The sequence below is a fragment of the Solanum pennellii genome, chromosome 3, assembly GCF_001406875.1.
Source record: "Solanum pennellii chromosome 3, SPENNV200".
NCBI classification, from domain to species: domain Eukaryota; kingdom Viridiplantae; phylum Streptophyta; class Magnoliopsida; order Solanales; family Solanaceae; genus Solanum; species Solanum pennellii.
In genome coordinates this window covers 70,252,899-70,275,121 of record NC_028639.1, presented here as the reverse complement: position 1 = coordinate 70,275,121, position 22,223 = coordinate 70,252,899, and the positions used below count along the sequence as shown (strand labels likewise).

Sequence of the window (22,223 nt, the reverse complement as noted above, 5' to 3'; positions counted from 1 at the left end):
GGGGTGAGGCGTGACTCGAGAGAGGGAGGGAGGGAGGGCAAAAGCAGCAGAACAAAGAAAGAAGCATAGAGCTGTGTCTGGGATGCTCTACACATTCTTCTTACCAAGTTCTAACTCATCAACTTCAACTCAATCCTCTTTTGGCATGAGAAAGATATCACAGTATAGGAAAAGCAGTTACACCAAGAAACCATGTAGCTTGAACAAAAGAAATATCAAATTGAAAGTGTTGAGCTTTCCCTAAACTATGCTTTAAGGATTGGAAACCCAACCACATTTATTTCACCTTAATATAAATTGATGAAAAAAATAAGCAAAGAGATTGGGAAATAATGAATCTAATGCGAAGTTCATACAGTAGAAAGACGAAAAGGGCAGAATTTTGGCTTTCCTCTGCGTCCATACTTCAGTAGGTATGATCCTCTTTTTAAGGCTGTAATGGCCTGCAAGTTGCAAAAACAAGGATCTGTAGGTTGAAGATAACAAACAAATCATATATAAAAACTTACCGTTTCAGCAACAGATACTCCCTTATTCCTCAATTAATTATCTTGATTTGTATGGTTATTACAAGAATATATGAATTTTCCACTATTTAGCAAGGGAAACTTAAAGGTCCAAATCTTAGTTTCTAGAGTTCTAAAGTAGAACAGGGAAAGAAGTCTGTTCAAAAGAGTGAACATGGAATCCACGTAACAATTTGCGGAGTATAATATAACTGACAATTTTCTGCTAAAATCATTTTGGAATTGAACTGAAAAGGGAAGGTCTATATACAGCATGGATCAAAGGGATTATTATTTTGCTAATGAGGGGGTGAAAGACAGCCTACAACAAAAATAGTGCAAATTTATAAGCTTCTTTATTTGACATTCCACACCAAGAAAATATGTACTAAAATATGGCACTCAAAATGGATCTAACTGTGACAGCAATGCTAGCTTTTATCTCTTCTTTTACAGAGAATAACTTTTCTAGATATCTATAGAATATAATCACATTGCATGCTCTCCTGGAAAAAAAGAAGCAAACTGGTCGTTCTACAAGTAAAATCAATTAATAACATGCAGTACAGTAAATAGGTATCGGCGGGGGAGCCACCAGAAAAAAGAAATAGCTAAGAATCCTTTATGTTATCTAAAGTTTGGTTCTAATTTTAAATTTATGGTCATAATGGATATATTGCTGCTTAATGCAGGTACTGGGAGCGGTTGTTAATATATGAATTTGCAGGGAACCTTCTCTCTTTTTGCATCATCCGTCTTGATAAAAAGATATAATGTGAAGGTCTGAAAAGCAAAAACATAGGTGTTGATGTAATTATTGTCATGGTTCTGTTCATTGCATGATTAGGTGAACCGTGAACCAGAAGTATTTCTGTACTTCTATTACCTGCAGTTTGTATTCTTTTCCTTTATTGACTAAATGATACAAACATTTTTATTGTTATTTCGCAATAAGAAGCCAACTTTCTCATACCGGTGTGACAGTTTTTCTGTTCTCAAAATAGACTTATTCCTGGAGGAAAAGGACTTTTAATGTGCACAATGTGAAGCTGTTACAGTGAAACTATTTGTTTGCCCTTCTTCAATATCTGCTCTGTTCTAAAACAGCAAAGAATAGAAAACTTTAGCAATAAACATCACCTGTTCCACATTCCTCTCTCCAAGACTGTTCCTCTGTATGTTGTTCATTAAGCTGTTATATGAACTCTAGCACTTTGATCATGACAATACCAAACATCTGGTAGCTGGCAAAAGAGCCCCCATAGTTCCTCCATAAAATGACTTTTCTACGTCCAAGAGAGTAAGGATACTAATATCATACAAACTATTTCAGAAGAACCAATCATGGATAAGCATAAAATAAGGAAAATGGTTTTTGGAAGCATCTCAACACGAACTATTAAGAAATGACATTTTTTTCCCTGCAAAACAGACAGGAAAAAAAAATCTAAGATTACTTTTCACTAGTAGAATCACCTTATCAAACAAATTAGTTGCATCAACTACATGTAACCAAAATATCCTAGCATGTAGCAGTTACATCTAAAATCTAAGCAAAACGTCCTTGAATATCCGGAACTACTACTTTTCATGACAACATCAGCGTCCTATTTAATAGTATCAACAACACAACTCCCTTAAATATAATCGGGAATACATATCAATATCACGTAAAACACATTATACCAAAAAAAAAACATATACCTATACTGTCCGTTCAAAATTCAGTAGAAAAACAGCATCAGAGCCAACAAGGAGCTAGGGTTTATGTCAATGCGAACCAATTTACACAGGTTTGAACAGTATATTTAACAAAAACACAGCGTTCATTTAGTAAACGAAATTCAAGGAAAATGTTAACGAAACTCATAGTTTGTGCTTCCACTAAGATCAATACAGGTAACTAAAGAGCAAACTCACTGTCAACCGAGGTCGATTCTGGAAAAATTCATAGAATTACAGGAACTCCTCGCAGAGGAAACACGGAGGGAACTCAGAAGTGTAGATTTTCGATTTGAATGCAAAAGCCAAGCCTCAGCGCTCAGTAGATATCTCTCTCTATAAGCAAAATTTGTCGGATCGGAAGAGAAATGAGAATTTGGCAGAGAGTGTTGTGAGGAAATTAGTGTGGTTTTTCCTCTCTCCTTTTAAGTGTGAGGAGTACGTAAGTTATTGCGTGTGATGTAAATGAAATATATACGTAGCAGGGAATTCTTTTCTTATTTGGTGGTTCAATGGTGCAATTATACTCCTTTGTTGATGCCACGTAGTCAACGAAATATGAATCTGTTGCGGCAAGATAGTGGGGGTACTACTGTTACCAGGGACCTTTTCTGTTTTTCTCAGTCTTGTCTCCAATCAACTAACTTCCCGCCTTTTTATTCCCACCTGGGTTTGTTATCTACCTTCCTATTTTACATTACTTTTTCTTGCCATTTTTAAACAACTCCATTTTTTACTGTAATAATATTTTGAATTATAATTATTCTTTTGTTTCAATTTATTTGATATTTTTTCAATAATTAAATAATTTAATTTAATTCATATGAAATCTTTAAATTTTTGAAATGAAATTTATATATCTATTAAATTAAGTCACAATTATTTTCAATTCAATTTTTTTTTTAAGATTTATGAAAAATTCACACAATTAAATTGAGCTAGTAAAATATATCACCTTTCAAAAATGATTTACGACATAAATATATGTAGTCATAGAAATATTATTACTGTACATACATGTTTTAATATCTCACAATCCAATTTTTTTTATTTCTTTATAAATCTTACATCAATTCAAATATTTCATAAATTATAAAAGGGGAAATAGTAGCTACGGAGTCGCATTATTTTTCAATCGATTTTAACATTGTTTTCCTCTCTTCTCTTAGCATTTTATTAACAAAACGATCTTTTGCGAAAAGAAACAGAATGTAATAGAGAGAGGCTGGCCTTTAAGCTCCTTCGTTGGTGTAATAATTTCCACAGTGTAATAGTACTAACATATTTCATGCTAAATTCCAAGGTTGGAATAATTAGATGTAGAATTTGTAAAAAGATGTTGAATAACAACTACTCCTTTCATTCCATAATGATGTATGATTGTATTTAGCCAAACATAGAGTCAAACATATATATTTTATTGGCTAGTATAATATAGTAATGAATTAATGATAATGGAATAAGATATAAAGCAATGATTGATAAGTTTGTTTGAATGAGGAAATATTGTATCAATTAATATTTAGAATTTGAAGGTTTTAGTGGATTTTAATTATTTAATTTGTACAAAATTAAAAAATGTCAATTTTGGGACACCCCACATCGAATGGTTTGTTGTATGACATGATACAAGGTAATGCATGTTTGATGAGTGGTTCTCTTTTATAAAAATAAAAATGAACTATCAAAGATAAATATAAAAACATTGGGTAAACTATAACTTCAATATCAAACCAATTGGGATATATATCTTCTTTCAACTATATTGATATTAAATATTTCGTATAAAACAAAATCAACAAGATGGGCATTTGGTCTAGTGGTATGATTCTCGCTTAGGGTGCGAGAGGTCCCGAGTTCAATTCTCGGAATGCCCCCAATATTTTTTTTCTTTTTTTTTGTCTTTTTTCTGCCCACTGTTTAAAGTTTAAACATCAAACCAACTTCTTTTTTCCTTTATTTGTCTTTTTCTACCACTGTTTAAACTTTAAACTAACTTCAACGTTTACCAAAAAGTTTATCGACTTCTTGTTAACTTATTGTTTGGTAGTTATTTTATTTTTTTGAATCACTTGGCACTTGATTTGCAGGATACTCTACTTCCTTGAATCACTTGATGATACTCTAATTTTTTGAGTCTTTTGTACCACTAACCAACTTCAGCGTTTACTAAAAAGGATCAACGAGTAACAAAGAAAAGTTGAAGACCATTATTGAAAAGTTCAAGTGCCTAATACACTTTCAGGTTGCTCCAGTTTCCTGTGTCAAGCGGGAGTACACGCTTGCGTATTTTAAAAGTTGCGTTAAGTTTGATAAACAATTACAGTGACTCCACTCAGACTTCGCTAGTGATCAGAGTAATAGAATGCCAAAGTTTTGATCGTGATGAGATCTCCTAATCCAGCTGAAAGATAAATAGAGCGAAGATTCTCATTATCACTAACGTACTGCTTGAAATTAACAATTACAAAGCATCTAGGAGAAAAGACTCGGTAACAAGGATGAGTAGTATTAGTTTATAACATACATAGGTTAGAAGATTGCGAAAAACTCGATAAAACCAAAGATAGTAGTCCACACGGAGAAAGACCAAACATCAGTTTAAGGGCACCTCTTTACAACAGCAGATAGATCTCTGCCTTCCTAAAGCAGTGGAGCAGAAGAAACCAAAAAAAAAAAAAAAAGAACTGTAGTGATCAAGGCTCAGTATCTGTAGTCGTCATCATAAAACACATAATTGCTGGTATGGGTCTTTCGTTCTCCATCAGCCTGCAGGGAAATAAACTGAAATGAGCCAGTTCTTGATAACATGAGTTTTGCAATTTCAGAATACCTCAAGTCACTTGGTTTCTATGAGTCTGACATTTCCTCAATATATAAATAACACAGTGAACTGATTATCATACCTTGTGAATCATCTCCTCAAACGCTTGGGTTCCATGTTCTTTTATGTATTTCTCTGCAGCTGTCAGGATGTCATCTGGCTTACTAAAGACATCCTTCTTTCGTGGCACATACCAGATGTTAACTGCTTTTCGTTGGACAATGTAAGTCCTAATATAATGCTCATACACATACGCAGCACCATTGAAGTAAGGTATGACCAACCAGCAGGTCGCTATCAGTTTTGCATATGACCAGAAAGGAAGCCTGACATAGAAAGTGAATAAAATATAAAAGGAAAAGAACAGATCTGGTATTCGGAAAAGATTTAGTGATCATCTAAACTCACTAGAAGCAAACTGATATACAAGAGATTCATGTACTATGCCAGACAAGGGTGTTTCTATCAATCCGGTTTACTCTCTTTTTTCTTCCAGTGTTCAATGGGCTTCATCAGAAAATATGATGAGTTCGAAAAAAAAGGGACAAATATGATGAGAAACATGACCCATAGTTAAAAAGAAGAGTGGGTGAGGAGGAGGAACTGTTCCAAACCTTACCTCCATATGAAAGTACCTTGTGGACAAACATATCATATCAACAAAGGTAAGGTAAACTACACCATCACCAGCTCATTTTTTGCATTTATCTTGACAATCCAGTTTCTCATACAACCAAATTCACAAGAAATTGTCAAGCAGATAGTTATTAAAATCACTGCTCTTGCTTCAAATACACTAGTGAAGACTCCACCAAATGAGTACTAACCCACTTGGTAATCATTCAAAACTTTTGTCAATCATGACAGCTGCTCCAAATGTCACTGTATATGATTTCAGAGGAACATTTACTTAACCATCAGAATCATTTTCACCTGGCCTAACAATGTTTCAAGCATCATTACTTTGTGACCCCAATTTTTCTGACTGTTGACTTGCAATTCCTATTCCTTCTAATTGCAAACTGCAATCAGCAGATGATCTTTCTCTCTTAGATAGTGTGTCATCGCTCATCACTTGTTCGACAATCTACAACACCAAACTTTTTTTGTTTTTAATGACCATTGTGTCAGAGCCAACTTGTGTGCACCTTGACTAATTCCACGGATACCTGCTACCTCTCACCAACACTTGTGCTGAGTAACTGTGTCAATCAAGGCTTAGGTAGATGGGATAAAATTACCTAATGTTCAGTCTCTATCTACTAAGTGAGTAAAACTTAAAATCCTCACATAAAAGTGTGTAGTAATTCAAAAAATCTCTGCATTATTCTATAACAAATACTTAGAGACTGGGATGGAACCAAATTAGATTTGGAAATGAATGCTCAAAGGTTTCATGATTACAAAAAGTCACAAAAGGTTATTCACAGCTATCAATTTGAAAAACACCAACAGATAAGAATACACAAATCTCAACCGAGCAAAAATTACCATTCAATAAGCTTGGCAAACGTCAGCTCAAAAAGAGTAATCATAGAATACAAAATCCAGTATGTAAGCCATTGCTGATCATCCACAGGGGATTTGGTCTCAATAGCCCTAATTGAAGCATACCTGTCAAATAACCCAAAACCCAGTACCAAAACATCACATATGAAGCCGTAAAAGGGGGAAAACAATAGGATCACCAACTGAGAACCCACTTACAGAGGATACACCAAACTAACCACTGGCCTGCAATTTCAAACGCACAAGAGAAAACAAAAATTAGCTTCACAAGAATAAATTGCTCCTAAATTGGTCCATCATCCATGAATTAATTAATGAAAAAAACACAAAGGTATCGAATCTTGAGGAAGAAGAGATACCCTGCAAGAACATCAAAGTTGCTGATTATGACCTTGAGTAAGCTTACTATACCTCCTCCAGATCCTCCCATTTCGCTGAACTAAAAAATTACTAAAATTATGAGTTGAAAGTATGAGATTTGCAGTAGTAGTTGCAGCAGCAGAAAGATAGGTGTAGATTTGGAAGATGAGAAGGAGAGTTATCGCTTTGTGTGTTCAGAGAAGAGTAAAGTTACAGAGACTTCTCTCCTGTAGTTTATATTCCAAAAGAAACAAAATAATGCAGCTAGTGTGTGTTTATTTTTCAATAAATACTCTACTTCCTTATGCTACTGTGCGCCGATTAATTTCTAAGATAAATTTTTATTTTTATTTTTTATTTAATAGACATGAATAAAATACATTAAATAATATTCATTAAATTAGATTTTCTATGCTATATTATTACTTTTTTCATCTAATTATCTACGAAATATGTGAATCGTAAATTATTTCGTTACGAGTAAATAAATTATTTTAAAATATAAAAATATGACTTTTTTTTTTATATAGACTAAATTCATTATAGTGAATCTGCTTCACTAATTATCATTTTCAGTTAAAGCCATGATTGGTACATTATAATGTCCATATCCGGAGAAAAATTATTTCCACTAGCAAAAAAGAAGGAAAAAACCACAATAACATAAAGTTGAAAGCTAAAAAGTATGAGTACAACTTTGGCTCCATTTGTGCAATTATTTTACCTTATACTTGCCTCTCACGTTTCCACTTTTGATCTCTTATTAAGTAAATTAAAAACTTCTCCACGAAAAAAATAATAAGCCAAATTAAAAACATAATAAAACAAAGAACAAGGAAAAGAAGAGAAAAGGTTACTAGAATCTAATTAAATTCATTGTACGTGGGTACAAAAAATCAAAGTCCGTTATAATTTTTAATTTCATAAGAATTATTTTTTATTAATCATCATTTTTTTTTTGCAAAAATATAAATAGAAATATTTCTTGTTATCTGTGGTAAATATATTGAATCCGTATTTTAAGCAAGGAGAAAATCATATTGTAAATACCATTTCCAGTTTTGTAATATAAAATTGAAATTTAATAGAATCTTCAATATAAATTTGGAGGAAATAAACCCCTCCACATTAAAAGATGAGTTGGCTGAATAAAAAATTGATAACATACGTGCGACCGTCCAACAACTCAACCAAACTTTGCGGGACTTGTATATTTGTCCCTTCCTACCCATTCTTCTTTTTATGCAAAAGACCATTTTTGGTGGATTCTAGTGAAATCCCAAACTTAAAACAAGTGAGTGCAAGATCTCAAATGACAAAACTTATTTCTCATTTTTGGATACGAGTTTCGGGGCGAGGTGTATCAAAAATACTTCTGAAGCATATATTAAAGACGTAGATTCATAATGCGGAAGTCTTAAAATTTAAGGCGTAAACTTCAAACGTAAAAATGTAAGTCATGAATTTTTAAATACGCAAGAACATTTTTAATTTATTATTTCAGCTTTTTTCGCTTTACATCACATTTTTATTATTGGTTATTGAAAGATAGTACTCTATAATACTTTCTTCATTATTGATTATTAATACTAATTTCAAATAAAAATCATAAATCATTGAACAGTTTACTTTTGCTTATTTTATTAGTAATAAAATTATAAAATTGAATATACATGAGACTATGTCAGTCCATAGGACTTACGCCTAACCATGTACGACATAAAACGTCTCGCCTCACGCATCCATCTTTTAAAATACTGGACGGATCTAACTTTATATATGCTTTTATATTATAATTATAGTATATGTTGTTAATTTTAGAGATCTCTTAATTTTAATAGTGTTTTCTATCAAAAGTGAGCACATTTATAGTCAAACAGTTCTAATTGTGAAACAACTGTTGGACAGTTTCCCCTCAATTTCTATTTAATTTAATAGCTAACATCTGTTAAGTATTTGAGGAAAACTGAAATAACGTTTCAAAAATTTAATGGAAGGACAAAGATACCGTAAAAATATATATCCAAGTGACTATTTCAAACCTACTCCCAAACACAAGAGACCAATTCTGTCATTTTCTCAAGATTTCTACAATGATAATGACAACTTAAGTCACTTCTCTGTCTCCTACCTTGTCAAAATACAAGGGACTGAGACAAATTTTGGCCACTCTAGAGATACCCAGAGCTTGAAAATGACCTCAACTGCAACAACATTGTAAGAGTTCAACATCAAAATCCATAGATGTCATGTCAGGCGCCTACTTACAGGTTTTGGTTACCAACATATTTTTGTATCCAACACTGCTATGGTATGGTTACCTCCCAACTGGTACTACCTCGACACTCAACAGACAAACTAGGTTATTGTTGATCAAAATACAACGAAAAGGTTATATACAATGGAGAGCTGCAAGTCCAAAGTATTGCTGAATCTGCTGCTGTTTATCGTCTAAATCTACATTACCTAACTAGTAATTATACATGCCATTCCCTATGAACGAATGTCTTGTTTCTTCTAGACTACTATTATTACGCACCATCTTGAACCTCCTGTCGCAATAACTGAGGCCTCTTTTCAAGGATTTGGGATGGCCATACATCATTTGGAGTGGGGTATCTAGGCTGTGGTTTCTTCACAGTAGATGAGGGCATAGCCATGGGATCTGCAGCATCAGGCGCTGGATAAGCCTGAGGATTAGAACTCAAGGGAAAGACGTACACGGGGTTCATCATCTGTGACTGTTGAAATGCGTGCTCCGAAGCAGGCAATCTCATATAGTTAGTTTGTGAGGCAAACTCTGTGTGATGAATTTCAGGAGGAGCTAGATTTAGGTCAAGACTAGTCTCAGCTTCCCTTGCTTTGACCTCATTCTGCAGTTTGCTAATTTCAGCCTCTAGAACTGTATTTTCATCCTCAAGCTCCTTTTTCTCCACGCTAAGCTGTCAATAAGACAGCAGAATTAGAAAAGAATAACAGCAGAATATATGTGAAGCTGTAATGTATAGACTACAACTGAGTGGATCCTACATCCTAGATGAGGAATGAAGGGCAAATCAATCATTCATAAAAAAATGAATCCCACTGTCTTATTATTACATTATTTTTTGGTAATCCTTCTTGAGTTACTGGAGAGCTCACATTAGATAATTAGAAGGCCAACTCATAGGGAGTGCAACTCTTCTCAGTTTGGGCCTCATACTTATCCTATTTAGCGTATATACCATGTCCGTAGAGTGGCACAATGTTCTATGTGAATCCAGGTTCAAACTTCAAAGGACAAAAAAAAGAGAAGAAATGGGCAGCATCTCCAAGCTGGGCAAAATTCCCAGAAATTAGGACACTTACATATTGAGATTCAGACAGCAAAGTCGTATTTTCTGTCCTCATATGCTTGATCTGAGAAAGCATGTCCTTTACAAATCGAGCAGCTTCACTCAATACAGAGGCTTTTCCATTCATCTGCTCAGATAGTTCTGCACCAGTAAGGCACCCACGTCTAATAAATTAGCCAATCTCTTTACAGAAAATTACACTAAAGGGACCACTTCCGCAATTTGTCAGAGGTGAACATGGGTAAGTTATAATCAATCAAGAAATTACCAAGAGCATCAGCCAATCCAAGAAAAAGCTCATTCAAATGCTCTCTCTTCATTTTCTCTCTCTCAGCTTTGTGAATTCTTTTTGGAACTTTCTTCTGAATCTTCTTCCTGAGATGAGAGCTGTAACAAGAGAGCTTTACAATCAGTACTTGTGTAGATATGCCACTGATAATGATGCAGAGAGTAGGCAAAACAAAGTCAACATAAATACATGAACTGACACAAATTATTACTGTATTTATCCTGAGATTTGGGAGCTTTAATGAGGATTCAAAGATGCAAGAATAGAATTTTGAAGAGGCAGAAATACATTCTCTAAATTTTGTGAGGACCTTTTGAAAGTTAGTCAGTTAGAAACTGATCCCGTTGCTAAGTTAGACTTGCAGAAAGGGCTAAATTATTGCTGAAAATCGTAGATTTTGGAAAAAAGAAGCGACAATTCCTTCGCATCATAAAAATTAAGCCTCTAAAGCTACTATGTGAACTGCAAACTAGCATATAGTACCTTCCAACTTATGGCGAGACAGTCTACAAATGAACAAGGTATGGTTCTGGGTTTTTTATAATGTGTCAAACTTGTGAAAAAAATTGTTGCTGCCTAGCTGGTATCATCAACCACATAAAGATCCCTACTGAGCTGATCAGTATGCCAGCTAACTCACATGAGATTTCTATAGTATCAAAAGTAAAAAGGATCCCCACCCAATCCAGAATAATTTTTTCACGTCCATGGATACATAAATTTGTTCTCTATCTATACAAGGGTCAATGCCCTTGCAAATGTAACAAAATCAGACGCTAAGCTTTGAATAAGAAGCAATTTTGGCATCAAACTTGCATGAAAATCACATCCCCAGGAAGTTGACAAGCTTAAATGGGGATACCAAAAAGATGGAATTTATACGATCAAGGCAGGGTACCAACAAATATGCTCTAGAATTCCCATGGTAGACAACTGGTCTTGGGAACTTATTTGGAGGACCAAGCTGCCAACTAAGGTTGTTTGTTTTACTTGGACAGCTTTATATGAGGCATCTTACCCAAGACCATCTATAGAGACGGAAAATACAGCTCCCCCACAGATGCTATATGTGCAAAAAAGAGGCTGAAACCACCCGACATCTTCTTCATTGTGAGGTGGCCTCAAAAATATGGAACACGTTTTTTGTCTCTTTGGTCTTGATTGGCCACACCCCTCTCAGTTAAGGATGCTCGTGAGAACTGCCTATGGAGAGTTGACAAAGTCATCAAGAAGATCTGGATTTTGATACTGCTTGTATTTTTTGGTGTATTTGGTTAGAGAGGAATAGGAGATATTTTGATAGGTAGTCAACTTCGAATCTTCAAGGCAAAGTGTATTGCCATTTTGTAATGGTCCAATTTGTTAATGCAGAACAACTTAAGGACTTAATTAACTCATTAATATAGTCAATCAGGGATTTTTGGTAAGCTCAAATACTACATCTTGTAATTCTTGCATCTTCTTGACGCCTCTTAATAATACCACACATACTTTATAAAAAAATCACATTATAAGTTCAACAACAAAGATGTCACAGGCTTATTGCAGATTCCCATACTTGATGGAAAAAAAACAATATGACATTCAGGCTACAAAATTTGAGAACTGACCTATCTAATGATGTCTCCGCATCTGTAGTATCCTTTTCAACTATTGGAGCAGGATTTTCTGTATCCATCTCTTATTCGAGTCCACCGTGTAGCCTTTGATGAGAAACACTATTGGCTGTCCAAGGGAACAAAAGGTGTAAGTAAGGATTGTTCAAAATTAGACACCAGTTGGTCAAATGATGAACAATCAAGCTAAATTCATTTGAAGTAACAAATTTTCAGCATTAACACGGTATACTTAGCCGATTTCTCATTACTTCACCATCTATTTCCTATGCTATGCTATTAAACAGCGGAAGTAAAATTCAAGCGAATTAAGCAGATACACTCTTTGTTTCGGAAGACTTGGTTGGAAAAAACAGCATTTAATCCCCATTTTTCTATAATTAACTATTTATTGATAAGAAAAAACCTTTAGTTCCCAATTCTTCACCAAAGCAAGAAACAAAAATTCGTAAAAGAAGCCCCATGACTTCTGCACTCTGCCTACGCAAAAATAAAAATAAAACCTAATAAAATTTTGTAAAAAGCGAAACCCCAAAAGAAATCATTTCAAGCACATCAGAAATAGGGCTTAAAGATAAGAAAGATTGAAAGGATAAGAGCAATAATAGAAAGAATATGAGAGAAAAATTATACCTGAAACGGGATGGTGAGAGGAGAGTCGGATTAGGGGAAGAAGGAACAAAGATTGTATGTTTTTTAATAAGTTGTGTGTGGGGAGGGGCGTGTGGCGAGCAGCTGGTGGTGGGAAGAATCAAGTGGGGAACGCATGAGATGCGTGCCACGCCAGCTTTGTTTTTTTGTCAAATTATAAAGCCCTACACGTTTATGCTTGTGATTTCCACTCGCTCCCATCTCATGTCATCTTTATTGACCTTTCACACACGCCACTCCTCTCACTTGCTGTACAATCCACACAAATTATTAAATCTTTATCCTCCAATTTTTATTCTTAATTTATCCTTCATTTTGTTTAGGACAAAAGGTCTAATTTTTACCCACGAACTTTACAAAAAGGATTCGTTAATAATTAGGCTTCACATATTCTAATGTTAAACCCATACATATACATGATATTCAATTCCTAAATCATTTATAACATGTATCAATATTATGGCCATCGAGATAGGATTAAGATATTGACCAAAGAAAATGGTATGATGACGGCGTGATCGTATGATTTGGGGGTGATTCTTATGTTTTTTGTTTTTTTTTTGAGTGTAGTTGGTGGCGAATCTGTGGTGTACTGGTGTAGTAATAGTAGTCTATAGGTGGCATCTCCGAGTGTAAAGAGCTACAAAGATCAACTTAGAGGAAAGCATATGTCATTAGTCAATAAGATAAAATTCAGCTCATTTTTATAATAGTAGGTGTAGATTTGACACCAACTTACTTCTACATCAAAGACTTGACACATTAGAAAATGTTAACCACATACTTTTAACAAACTTATATTATAAATTTAAAATATCATGCAGAAAATGTTCGAATAGCAAACTATACATTGTAATATCCCAACTTTTAGCGCTCCTTTGTATATATAGTGGAAGTGAATATTGCTGCACATCAGAATTCGTATGATCCCCATCGATAGGTTAATGTCTTTGCCACACAGGAGCAAGTGGTGAAAGGTTCAATACTCCATTCTCATAGATTGATTCACACTTTCGAACAGCCAAGCTGGAACTTGCGGACTTTCATTCTCCCATCCAACGCAAGAGCTAATATGTCATATTCCTCAACGTACCAAAGCTCACCGACAATTGCCTGCAACATTTGAACAAAATTGTAAAGAAGATCAAAAAGGCATTAACAAAACAAGACTGTTTTTTAAAGAATTTGAGCAATACAGTAGGGTCCAACTAAGCATCTTATAATGACATGGTACGAGATAGCTTCTCAAGCTAGCATGACAGCATGGGTAACCTTTCAAACATGAGTGATTTCTGCTATAAAAAAGGAAACCTGACTTTACTAGGTAATTTCTATAACTTGGATGAGGTCCAAGTTTTAGCATCTTTCCCAAGCCCAGGAACAGTTCTATGGTATGAACGACCCACAACAAATTCCTATGCTCTAGAACTCTAGAAGCTCTGCATACCACTGTCTGATTAGAGTAAATACTATTTGCAGGATGTTCAGATCATATGTTTCACATTTACTCGCAATCAGCTACAATCCATGTTACAAGGTCATCTAATCCCAAGCTTCATCAAGGTTTACAAAGAACGTTCCAACTTGTTTTACACCCGAACTGTTCACCTCCATCACTTCCCCAAAAATGCTCTAAGGAGCTGTGTTGTCTCTTTTGGAGTTTTTTTAGGTAAAATAACGGAGAGTAAATTGGCTTCTCTGTGGAAGTGGGGAGACAACAACACCACACATACTCAAAATTGGCATCAAGTCTTGCAAAATGGCATCCCATTTTGAGATTTAAGCTTCAAAATGTTTCCTTCATTTAAAACACATGTTGAAGTGTATGAAAGTCCCTCATAAATCATAATCCTTCCAAACGCAGAATCATGAGTTCCAGATATGGCCAACACGAGCACATCATACGGGTGAGGGGGTCAATGCATTCACTATTAGACAATGAGGGTTAATTTAGATAAAACCAAAAATTACCTTCGTGCCACGGATTTTGTTGTTTAATCTACTCACGAGCTCATAGAGAAATTGGAGTTCTGAAACTTTATTTGCTTCCTGTGCAAGATAAAGGAAAGTTGAAAGAACAAGAAAAACATTCAATTAACCAAGTGACTGTTTTTTGGGATGAAAAGTAAGGGAAAAAAGAGCTCTGGTTGAAATGATGTCTAGTCTTATTGTAGTTTATTTGGAGCCGGCGCCCAGACTGTGAGGATAATTTTCCAACATATTGTTGCAGTCTCTTTGATTGAATCACCCTGAGTCATGTTTTAGACGAGCTTTTAAGATTTCAAATGAACTTCGTTCAAACAAGCATTATTTATCTTTACCTTATTTGAAGTTCAAGTTGATAGTATTGATTTTCCTTCATCTTCCCACGTTTAAAAGAAAATGTTCTTCCCTCTTAATAGAAAGATGCCCTACACTAGGAAGCAAACTGGTAGTGTGGGACTGATCTCCATCAAGATTTTATTGTTTCCCCCTATCCCCTCATGTTTTAAATCTTCCTTGAACTATGACGAGAACATCCTGACTTTTTGTAACTTCTAGTAGTTAATTAGTGTTATTTCCTTTTAGTACCAAAAACAACATATCACAGAGGAATAAGCAGTGATTTCCAGATTAAACATCAATAAAACAATAGATGATTAAAAATGCAGGCAACAGATCAAAGATGCTAGTAAAAAATTTACCTCAGGCCAACTACTAGGGTGTCCAAGAAGTCTGGCAAATGAGGTATGAAGCATTACAGCATCATACTGCAGCACCAAGGAAGTGTGGTCAGCAAATGTTAGAAATATTGATGTATTTTTCTAACAGTACTATCTTGAGAAGACAAGAATTTAAACCAAAGAAATAGTCCTAAAACCTAAAGGGGGTGGACCATGAGTGGAAGAATCATGCAATAGCAATGGCTTATTTATCATTAAAGTTCATAATGGTTTTACTGCCAAGATTATATTTACAGCTTTCTGAATATATGAGAGTTAATTAGCAACAAGTGGTTGAAGTGCAAAGACATAAGCATCTTCACTAAGATGTAAAGCAAAAAAGGTTTGTTTAGCTCTCACAAGTTGCTTTGCAGGTGCATGTGGAAGAGCATTTCTCAATTTTTGTCTGATAGTTACTGGATCACTTCCAGAGTCCACCTACAAATGAAAACATAAAATGTAAGTGTAAAAAGGAAGAAAATACAGTTTCACCAACTTATATCTCCATTACATTTTTTTAACCTAATAATTGCAACATGTGATGACCATTGCAAAGTGGTGCACCACTTGTAGAGTAGTAATTTGAGTCAATCATAAGCCATGATCATTGAGATAAGATGTTCATGATTCATGAACAAGGAAAAAGTCTTCGCCTCATTTATGTCACCAGATACACTCTTGGAATTCACATCCTTTATATTGAACATTGTTAAAGCGAGGCATGTCTTGCAAACGTTACCATGTATCTCTTGATAATGAAATAATAGGTCAATACTGCTTTTACATACAAGACTAAACAATCAGTTGGAAAAGTAGATCTGAAGTTCAGCTTATACATTGATATTCTGAAGTCCCTAATTATGTTAAATGGACGCATACATGGTGGACCAACAAGGATGTGGATGTTATTCGGGATGGGACTGAACAAATTTCCTTGCTAACTTTTAGCGTATTTTTAAAAATAAAGACAGCCATAGCCGAGGCAAATCAACACAGATATTGATGCAGATGAACAATCAATGTAATGTAGGTTCCGAATCATCTATTTGCAAGCATAAGTAATATTATACAGCACAAGATTATATCCAAAAGCAGAGAAGAGTTTCCCACAACTGCCTAAGAAAGCTTGAAACATCCATGTAGAATGGCCTACATTCAGAATAAAAGAAAAAACAAAAACTGTAGAGTTGAGCTCTGGCAGCATTCTTATCTCAAACATGTACATTTTAAAGTTTTGCTAAAATACTCAGAGAGATAGATTAAGAGAAAAGATGGGGAAAGATCGAAGTTTATTAATATACCTGCCAACAACCTACTAACACCCCAGTTGATGTCAGAACCACTCTGTCTAGGGTAATTTTTAGTGGGCAGATTGACTCAGAAACAGCTCTAACAGCATTTGCTTCAGCTTCAATCTGAGAAACACAGAACACTCTCAGCATCATCAACATAACAATTCAATGAGAAGAAAGAACATAAACGAAGATACTTCTTCATCTAAAAGCATTTTTACCTCTGATTCAGAAGCAGGGACAGCAGTAATGTGATGGGAACCGTGGAACATGCTGAAGTGATATAAACTAGAGTTCTGAAACCAAATTGCTAAGCAACACATGTATAAGCATCCAAATTAATAGAATGCGATGTTTAAAGAAGGGTTAACACATCCCTCCAAATATTAATCAATAAGAAAGACGCCATACCTTTATCAAAATGTGGCGAGAATATAGATCTCACAGCATCCCTTTACAAAAAAAAAGGTGAGAAAAAGTGTGAATATAGCAATTCCAAGTGCAATATGAAAAGTAGAATTCACATAACTGAACAAAATTGTAAGAGTAGCCAATATTGTCCTTCAAAATAGGCAAATTTGGCTTTCTTAATATTAACTAAACGTAGCTGCTTTTGCTTCAGTGTTAGACAGGAAATTTTGTGGCTGATTTTGTCCAGATAAATCAAAAAGAAGAACTTACGCAATAGGGATAGAATACTCTGGGTTGAGATACAAAACATTCGCTCGCACAGGGGGATTTGCAGCCTATACGCAGAAGGAAATTAACCACCTTCAGTTTTGACACAACAAATAAGAATATGGATGAATGTTGATTTGTAAGTGATATTAACCTTGAGTACAGGAGTGACTACTCCATCTTTGAGAATAAACAGATCTGACAGGGAAAGTGATTGAGTAGTTTCTCCCTGTTTGACGAAAGCAGCTCCGTGATCCTCCAAGTCTTTCTCCATCTTTTCATACAATCTAGACCTCTGCTCCGCATTTGAGATAGACCACTCTGTTCCAACCATTTAATTACTTATCAATTTAAGTAACAGATAGGGTTTTCTTGTGTGCATGTTTAACAATAGCAAGCTATGATATTCAATATGGTTTCTCCATACATTATTTACGAAGATGTTTTATTGTCTTCTGGATTACATGTAAAGAAAATCAGAATTCGATGTTGCAAACATCATCCTTATAAAAAGGGAGACAGAACCTTTTCTTCTGGAGTGTGATTTAGTAAAGGAGATTCCCAAATGGCAGAACGTTTAAATGTAACAATACTGATATATCAAAAGGAAAACTTATCAAAATTAACAACAATAAAGAAAACACGCCTAACAAGAAACTAAGAGAAACATCACAATTCACAGCCTCAAGTTTCATCTAGATTAATAGTTTTACCAAGATTAAAGCCTCAACTTACACATAGATAACAGTTTAAACATAACTAGCGAAGTGATAAACTTAACACAAGTGACTCCGTTTTCTCGCAACAGAAAGAAACCAAAATTCTCCCAATTACAAGTCAGAATCTACAATTTTATTAACTTAAAAAAAAATTTAAGGAAAAAAAAACCTTTCAGGTTTACACATAGAAAATCACCAGAATCCTGCATTTGAGATCGATGTATCAATATCTCTGTCTGGTTATTTCTCGATTACAGCGTATGTCTCACTCAGCTATCATAATATACTATATATATAAATCCCCAAGTAGAATTAAGTGCATTTAAACGCACAAAAAAATATGGAAAGTCAATCTGAGCTAATTAATTAAGGATGAGAAAAAGCTAAATTATCGGTGAAGCAGCAGATAAAGAAATAAAGTAATATAGAAGCACACTTAAGAATCAATTTAAATAATCTACAGAACAAATTACTTACTTCAACAATTAAGAGGAAATCTGATTTCACAACAATCAAAGCAAAATATGTACAAAAAGGGAAACAACTTAATGAATGAAAATATATAACTCCACATTACTAGTACCTCTGGAATTGCGATTTGCCATAAGAAAGAGAAGATAAAAGGTAAGTGCAGATATTAACCAGATCCAAATCACCGGTTTCGAAATGGAACAATAATTCCTAACCCTAACCATTACTTCAAAATTTCAGTCCAATAGATCATTATGTTCGTTCATTATTTCCTCAATATCTCTTCGTTTTCCACAGATCAATTCATCAGTTTTCTATTTTCAGCACTTTGCCATAGCTTATCATAACTTTACTCACTCCCTCACTGTTCATTCATTTCACCATAGTCTATGACTCTATAACTGGAAAAGCCAACATATGTCAATTTACCATAATTTTGTAACAGTGGTAGCAAAAAAAAACATTTTAATATCACAATATTAAAGTGCATGACGGTGGACATAAAGGAGAAAGTGGTTGTGATATCACGTTACTAGTTCCCATTCATTATGTGTGACTACTAAATAAACTATTACATCTCAAATTATTGTTTATTATCTTGATATTTATTAGTTAGTATATAACAAAAAACAATTATATAAAGGATATTTTCGTGTGTTACATAAAATGAGAAGGAGATGAGGAGTTGCTAGGGTTGTTTTTGCTTCAGTTTTGAAGTTCATTATTTTAATTTATTAGTTATGATTTATAAAGATGTTTAGTTTTGAAGTTTATTGTTTTAAAACTTATTAATTATGATAATCAATGACGGAGACGGGATTTTCATAATAGAATTTAAAATCCGAATAAATAGACACACGAAATAGTTGAAGGGGGTGTTACATCTACTATTACCTAAAACGATTATCTTAATTATGTATACATAGTATAATGTTCCGTCAAAGGGGCTCAAATGAACCCTTGACAATATGGCGGCTCCACTACTGTATAGAACCATTAAGATATTGAATTCTCAATTATTGATCGTTATCAGTTCGATTATCAATTTACCCATTAAGATTTGACACACAAAAAAATCATTGAAAAACACTTAGAAACAAGGTGATAAACCAAATGAAGTAGTGAACCATGCAACAGAGTTTACAAATTGCATCTTGCTTAAAGAATTATTAAGAGTTTAAGATCGTCGAAAATAAAAATAAGAAACTAAACTCTAAGTTAAAGACTTTACATATAAAATGATATAAATATAATTATTTAATTTATTAATGAATTACCAACCAATAACATTTTTTTCCGATTTAAATTACTGGTTTTTTAGCTATTTTATTTTGAACAACCCTAGTTATCGTAGATAAAAAAGAGTATTACATTGTGTTTATATTTTGAGGTTAGGATAGCGGGGGAAATTGAAATATGGAAAAAATATTAGTCTACAGCTTATTGTTTTTTATAAAATAAAACAAAAAGGAGTTATTTCATGAAGAAATGTAGATATTCATTTAATCTTGAAATTTGAATTTTTTTTCTATTGTGGAACTACATAATTATGAACATTGCAATACGAAGTTTTTAGTTTTCACGTGGGATCATGATATTTTTATAAAATGAAAATGCTTATTAATTGAGATAGGTGGTAGTTAATAGCTGGGAGCGTTTAGTTTGAAGAGGCTAATCGTAGTCTTTATTGTTATTGGATTACTAATAAAACAAAGTTTAGGTTAGTTAGCCACGAGTTCTTTCCTATTTATTGGTTTTGTTGTCTTTATGTGGGAGTTTTTGTTTAGTTTTTTCTTAGATAAACGCATAAATATGTTATATTATAAAAATATTTAGTATCTATGTTAACATAATTTTTTAACTAAATATAATATCTTTTTATAATTAAGAAAATTGTACAGAGCCTCTTTTCTCAACCCTTTTTCTTTTTCTTATTTTTATTGTTCTGCTTCTTCGTCTCTTTCTGTCTTTTTACTCATATGTTTTTTTCCCTTTTTTCTTTTTACTCTTCTACTTCTTCATCTCTTTCTTTTGCGTTTATCTTCTTCCTTTTTTTTCTTCTTCGTTGAACTTTTCATCTAAAAAACCATCCTCAATCAGTTTTTGTCCATATGTCTCTATTTTCATCCAAAAACAATATGAAAAAAGAAATAAAAAGATCAGAAATTTGTACAAAATCACATTTTAAGAAGAAATTTCAGATCTCTAATATTATGAAAACAAGATTTCACCGCTGATGGTCATTATAAAGCTTCAAATTTTGAATTTTACAGATTTGTGATTAATTTGAATAGGTAGTTCCTACAAATAATTAAAAATATCGTTTGAAATTTATTTCTCAAATTTAAGAGGATTCGATTAAGTTTATAATTGATTTTGGAAAAAAATTAGATAGAAACTCAAAAAAAGTGAAATTTGTGGAACTATATCGCAATTGTATTAGAGTTGTATTACAAACTTCATTCTTTTTTTTATAGTGATATCAATCAAAATAATTTAACAAAACACTTGTAATACATTTATAACACAATACATACTGCAAACATCACTAACCAAAATAGTTTATAAGACACTTATAATACATAATTTATTCATGAATAATACAAGTTTAATTCAGTCTATAAATTATTGTCTTCTCTTTCGTTAGTTACGTTTTTCATTGTTAACTTTCTCTTCTAATTCAACTTTAATATTATAATACACTTTTAACGCAAATTTAATTCATGTCGTAGTTTATTATTTGTTACTATTAGATTATTTGTTTAATTCATTATTGATATAAACTTAATTCACTCTATAGATCATTGTCTGCTGTTTCATAAGTTACATTTTTTTATCCATGCATAATTTTCTCTTCTAATTCAGTTTGAATATTTGTGTACTGCACTTTTAATACAAATTAATTCATTTTGCAGTTTATTGATTGATTTGTTATGATTGAATTACTTGTTTAATTCATTATTGATGTAAGTTTTATTCAGTTTACAAATCACATAGTGCTCTTTCATTTGCTTCATTTTGAATTCATGTTTAATTCGCTTCTAATTCAACTTTAAAATGAGTGTAATACATTTTTAGTTTAAATTTAATTCATTTGGCCGTTTATTATGTCTCTTCATTTCTTACGATTAGATTATTTGTCTAATTGATTAATGATACAAGTTTTATGTAGTTGACGAATTAGAGAGTATATTTAAAATAAATAATTATTTTTTTAAAAGAAATCCACTCAACATAAACTATGGATAACAAGTCACAACATGAAGACTTGCAAAAATGTTAGGTCTTATGATAAAGAATAAAGAATAAGGAATAAGGAATAAAATCTTTTTTAGCATTTTGTTTTAGAAGTTGATTAGTTTACTATAAAAATTCAGATTATTTTTTTGTCTTCTAATTAAGTATTAACGCATGTTTAGTATTATGTATGAATATTATGAAATTTTCTATGTTTATATGATTACACAATGTGTGTTAAAATGCTACATATAATTCATTTATATTGTATAAAAATTATAAGTGGTGAGAAAAAAATATTAAATGTGTTTT

The 22,223-nt window shown here is 33.2% G+C and overlaps 4 protein-coding genes and 1 non-coding gene across 7 annotated transcripts in view; 1 reads left to right on the top strand and 4 right to left on the bottom strand.

Annotated features, from left to right (window-relative positions):
- The window catches only part of LOC107015232 (PH, RCC1 and FYVE domains-containing protein 1), an 11,508-nt gene extending 8,719 nt beyond the window's left edge, over positions 1 to 2,789 (bottom strand). The window contains exons 1-3 of the mRNA XM_015215435.2: positions 2,427 to 2,789; positions 1,647 to 1,927; positions 357 to 443 (exon numbers count right to left, since the gene is read on the bottom strand). Of these exons, the coding sequence (XP_015070921.1) occupies positions 357 to 443; positions 1,647 to 1,694 (135 nt within the window). The 5' untranslated portion in view covers positions 1,695 to 1,927; positions 2,427 to 2,789. The remainder of the gene's footprint in view (positions 1 to 356; positions 444 to 1,646; positions 1,928 to 2,426) is intronic.
- Positions 2,790 to 4,033: 1,244 nt separating this feature from the next.
- On the top strand, positions 4,034 to 4,105 carry TRNAP-AGG. The gene has a single exon. It is a non-coding gene; the product is annotated as a tRNA-Pro (tRNA).
- Positions 4,106 to 4,633: 528 nt separating this feature from the next.
- LOC107015233 (HVA22-like protein a) lies at positions 4,634 to 7,183 on the bottom strand. Of its 2 annotated transcripts, XM_027915860.1 has the most exons (6): positions 6,921 to 7,183; positions 6,760 to 6,786; positions 6,544 to 6,666; positions 5,135 to 5,378; positions 4,924 to 4,997; positions 4,634 to 4,882 (listed from the first exon to the last, which is right to left on the bottom strand). In XM_027915860.1, exons 1-5 carry the CDS (start codon positions 6,989 to 6,991, stop codon positions 4,932 to 4,934), a joined length of 531 nt encoding a protein of 176 aa, XP_027771661.1. In that variant the 5' UTR covers positions 6,992 to 7,183; the 3' UTR covers positions 4,634 to 4,882; positions 4,924 to 4,931. The 2 variants fall into 2 exon arrangements, with proteins under 2 accessions (XP_027771661.1, XP_015070922.1); XM_015215436.2 differs by having other exon boundaries at positions 4,634 to 4,997.
- Positions 7,184 to 8,926: 1,743 nt separating this feature from the next.
- Positions 8,927 to 12,951, bottom strand: LOC107012123 (transcription factor bHLH47). Its single transcript, XM_015211861.2, has 5 exons — positions 12,795 to 12,951; positions 12,156 to 12,270; positions 10,525 to 10,643; positions 10,270 to 10,397; positions 8,927 to 9,863 (listed from the first exon to the last, which is right to left on the bottom strand). The coding sequence occupies exons 2-5, from the start codon at positions 12,221 to 12,223 to the stop codon at positions 9,453 to 9,455; spliced, it is 726 nt and encodes a 241-aa protein (XP_015067347.1). The 5' UTR covers positions 12,224 to 12,270; positions 12,795 to 12,951; the 3' UTR covers positions 8,927 to 9,452.
- A 543-nt stretch (positions 12,952 to 13,494) lies between these two features.
- LOC107012068 lies at positions 13,495 to 19,187 on the bottom strand. Of its 2 annotated transcripts, XM_015211795.2 has the most exons (10): positions 18,787 to 19,181; positions 17,639 to 17,805; positions 17,488 to 17,552; positions 17,218 to 17,258; positions 17,028 to 17,116; positions 16,816 to 16,929; positions 15,875 to 15,952; positions 15,497 to 15,562; positions 14,784 to 14,861; positions 13,573 to 13,925 (listed from the first exon to the last, which is right to left on the bottom strand). In XM_015211795.2, exons 1-10 carry the CDS (start codon positions 18,896 to 18,898, stop codon positions 13,818 to 13,820), a joined length of 918 nt encoding a protein of 305 aa, XP_015067281.1. In that variant the 5' UTR covers positions 18,899 to 19,181; the 3' UTR covers positions 13,573 to 13,817. The 2 variants fall into 2 exon arrangements, with proteins under 2 accessions (XP_027771312.1, XP_015067281.1); XM_027915511.1 differs by lacking the exon at positions 14,784 to 14,861 and having other exon boundaries at positions 13,495 to 13,925; positions 18,787 to 19,187.
- Positions 19,188 to 22,223: the final 3,036 nt, after the last annotated feature.

What these genes read in the sequence shown, in the direction of transcription:
- LOC107015233 (XM_015215436.2), bottom strand. Translation starts at nt 6,991, where the DNA reads ATGGGAGGATCTGGAGGAGGTATAGTAAGCTTACTCAAGGTCATAATC. An exon ending in AACTTTGATGTTCTTGCAGG is followed by an intron (nt 6,787 to 6,920) that starts GTATCTCTTCTT and finishes TTGAAATTGCAG; the next exon opens with GCCAGTGGTTAGTTTGGTGT. An exon ending in TTGAGGAGATGATTCACAAG is followed by an intron (nt 4,998 to 5,134) that starts GTATGATAATCA and finishes ATTTCCCTGCAG; the next exon opens with GCTGATGGAGAACGAAAGAC.
- LOC107012123 (XM_015211861.2), bottom strand. Translation starts at nt 12,223, where the DNA reads ATGGATACAGAAAATCCTGCTCCAATAGTTGAAAAGGATACTACAGAT. An exon ending in TGGATTGGCTGATGCTCTTG is followed by an intron (nt 10,398 to 10,524) that starts GTAATTTCTTGA and finishes TTACTGGTGCAG; the next exon opens with AACTATCTGAGCAGATGAAT. An exon ending in TGCTGTCTGAATCTCAATAT is followed by an intron (nt 9,864 to 10,269) that starts GTAAGTGTCCTA and finishes TCTTATTGACAG; the next exon opens with CTTAGCGTGGAGAAAAAGGA.
- LOC107012068 (XM_015211795.2), bottom strand. Translation starts at nt 18,898, where the DNA reads ATGGTTAGGGTTAGGAATTATTGTTCCATTTCGAAACCGGTGATTTGG. An exon ending in TAGTCACTCCTGTACTCAAG is followed by an intron (nt 17,553 to 17,638) that starts GTTAATATCACT and finishes TTCTGCGTATAG; the next exon opens with GCTGCAAATCCCCCTGTGCG. An exon ending in TCCCTGCTTCTGAATCAGAG is followed by an intron (nt 16,930 to 17,027) that starts GTAAAAATGCTT and finishes TGTGTTTCTCAG; the next exon opens with ATTGAAGCTGAAGCAAATGC.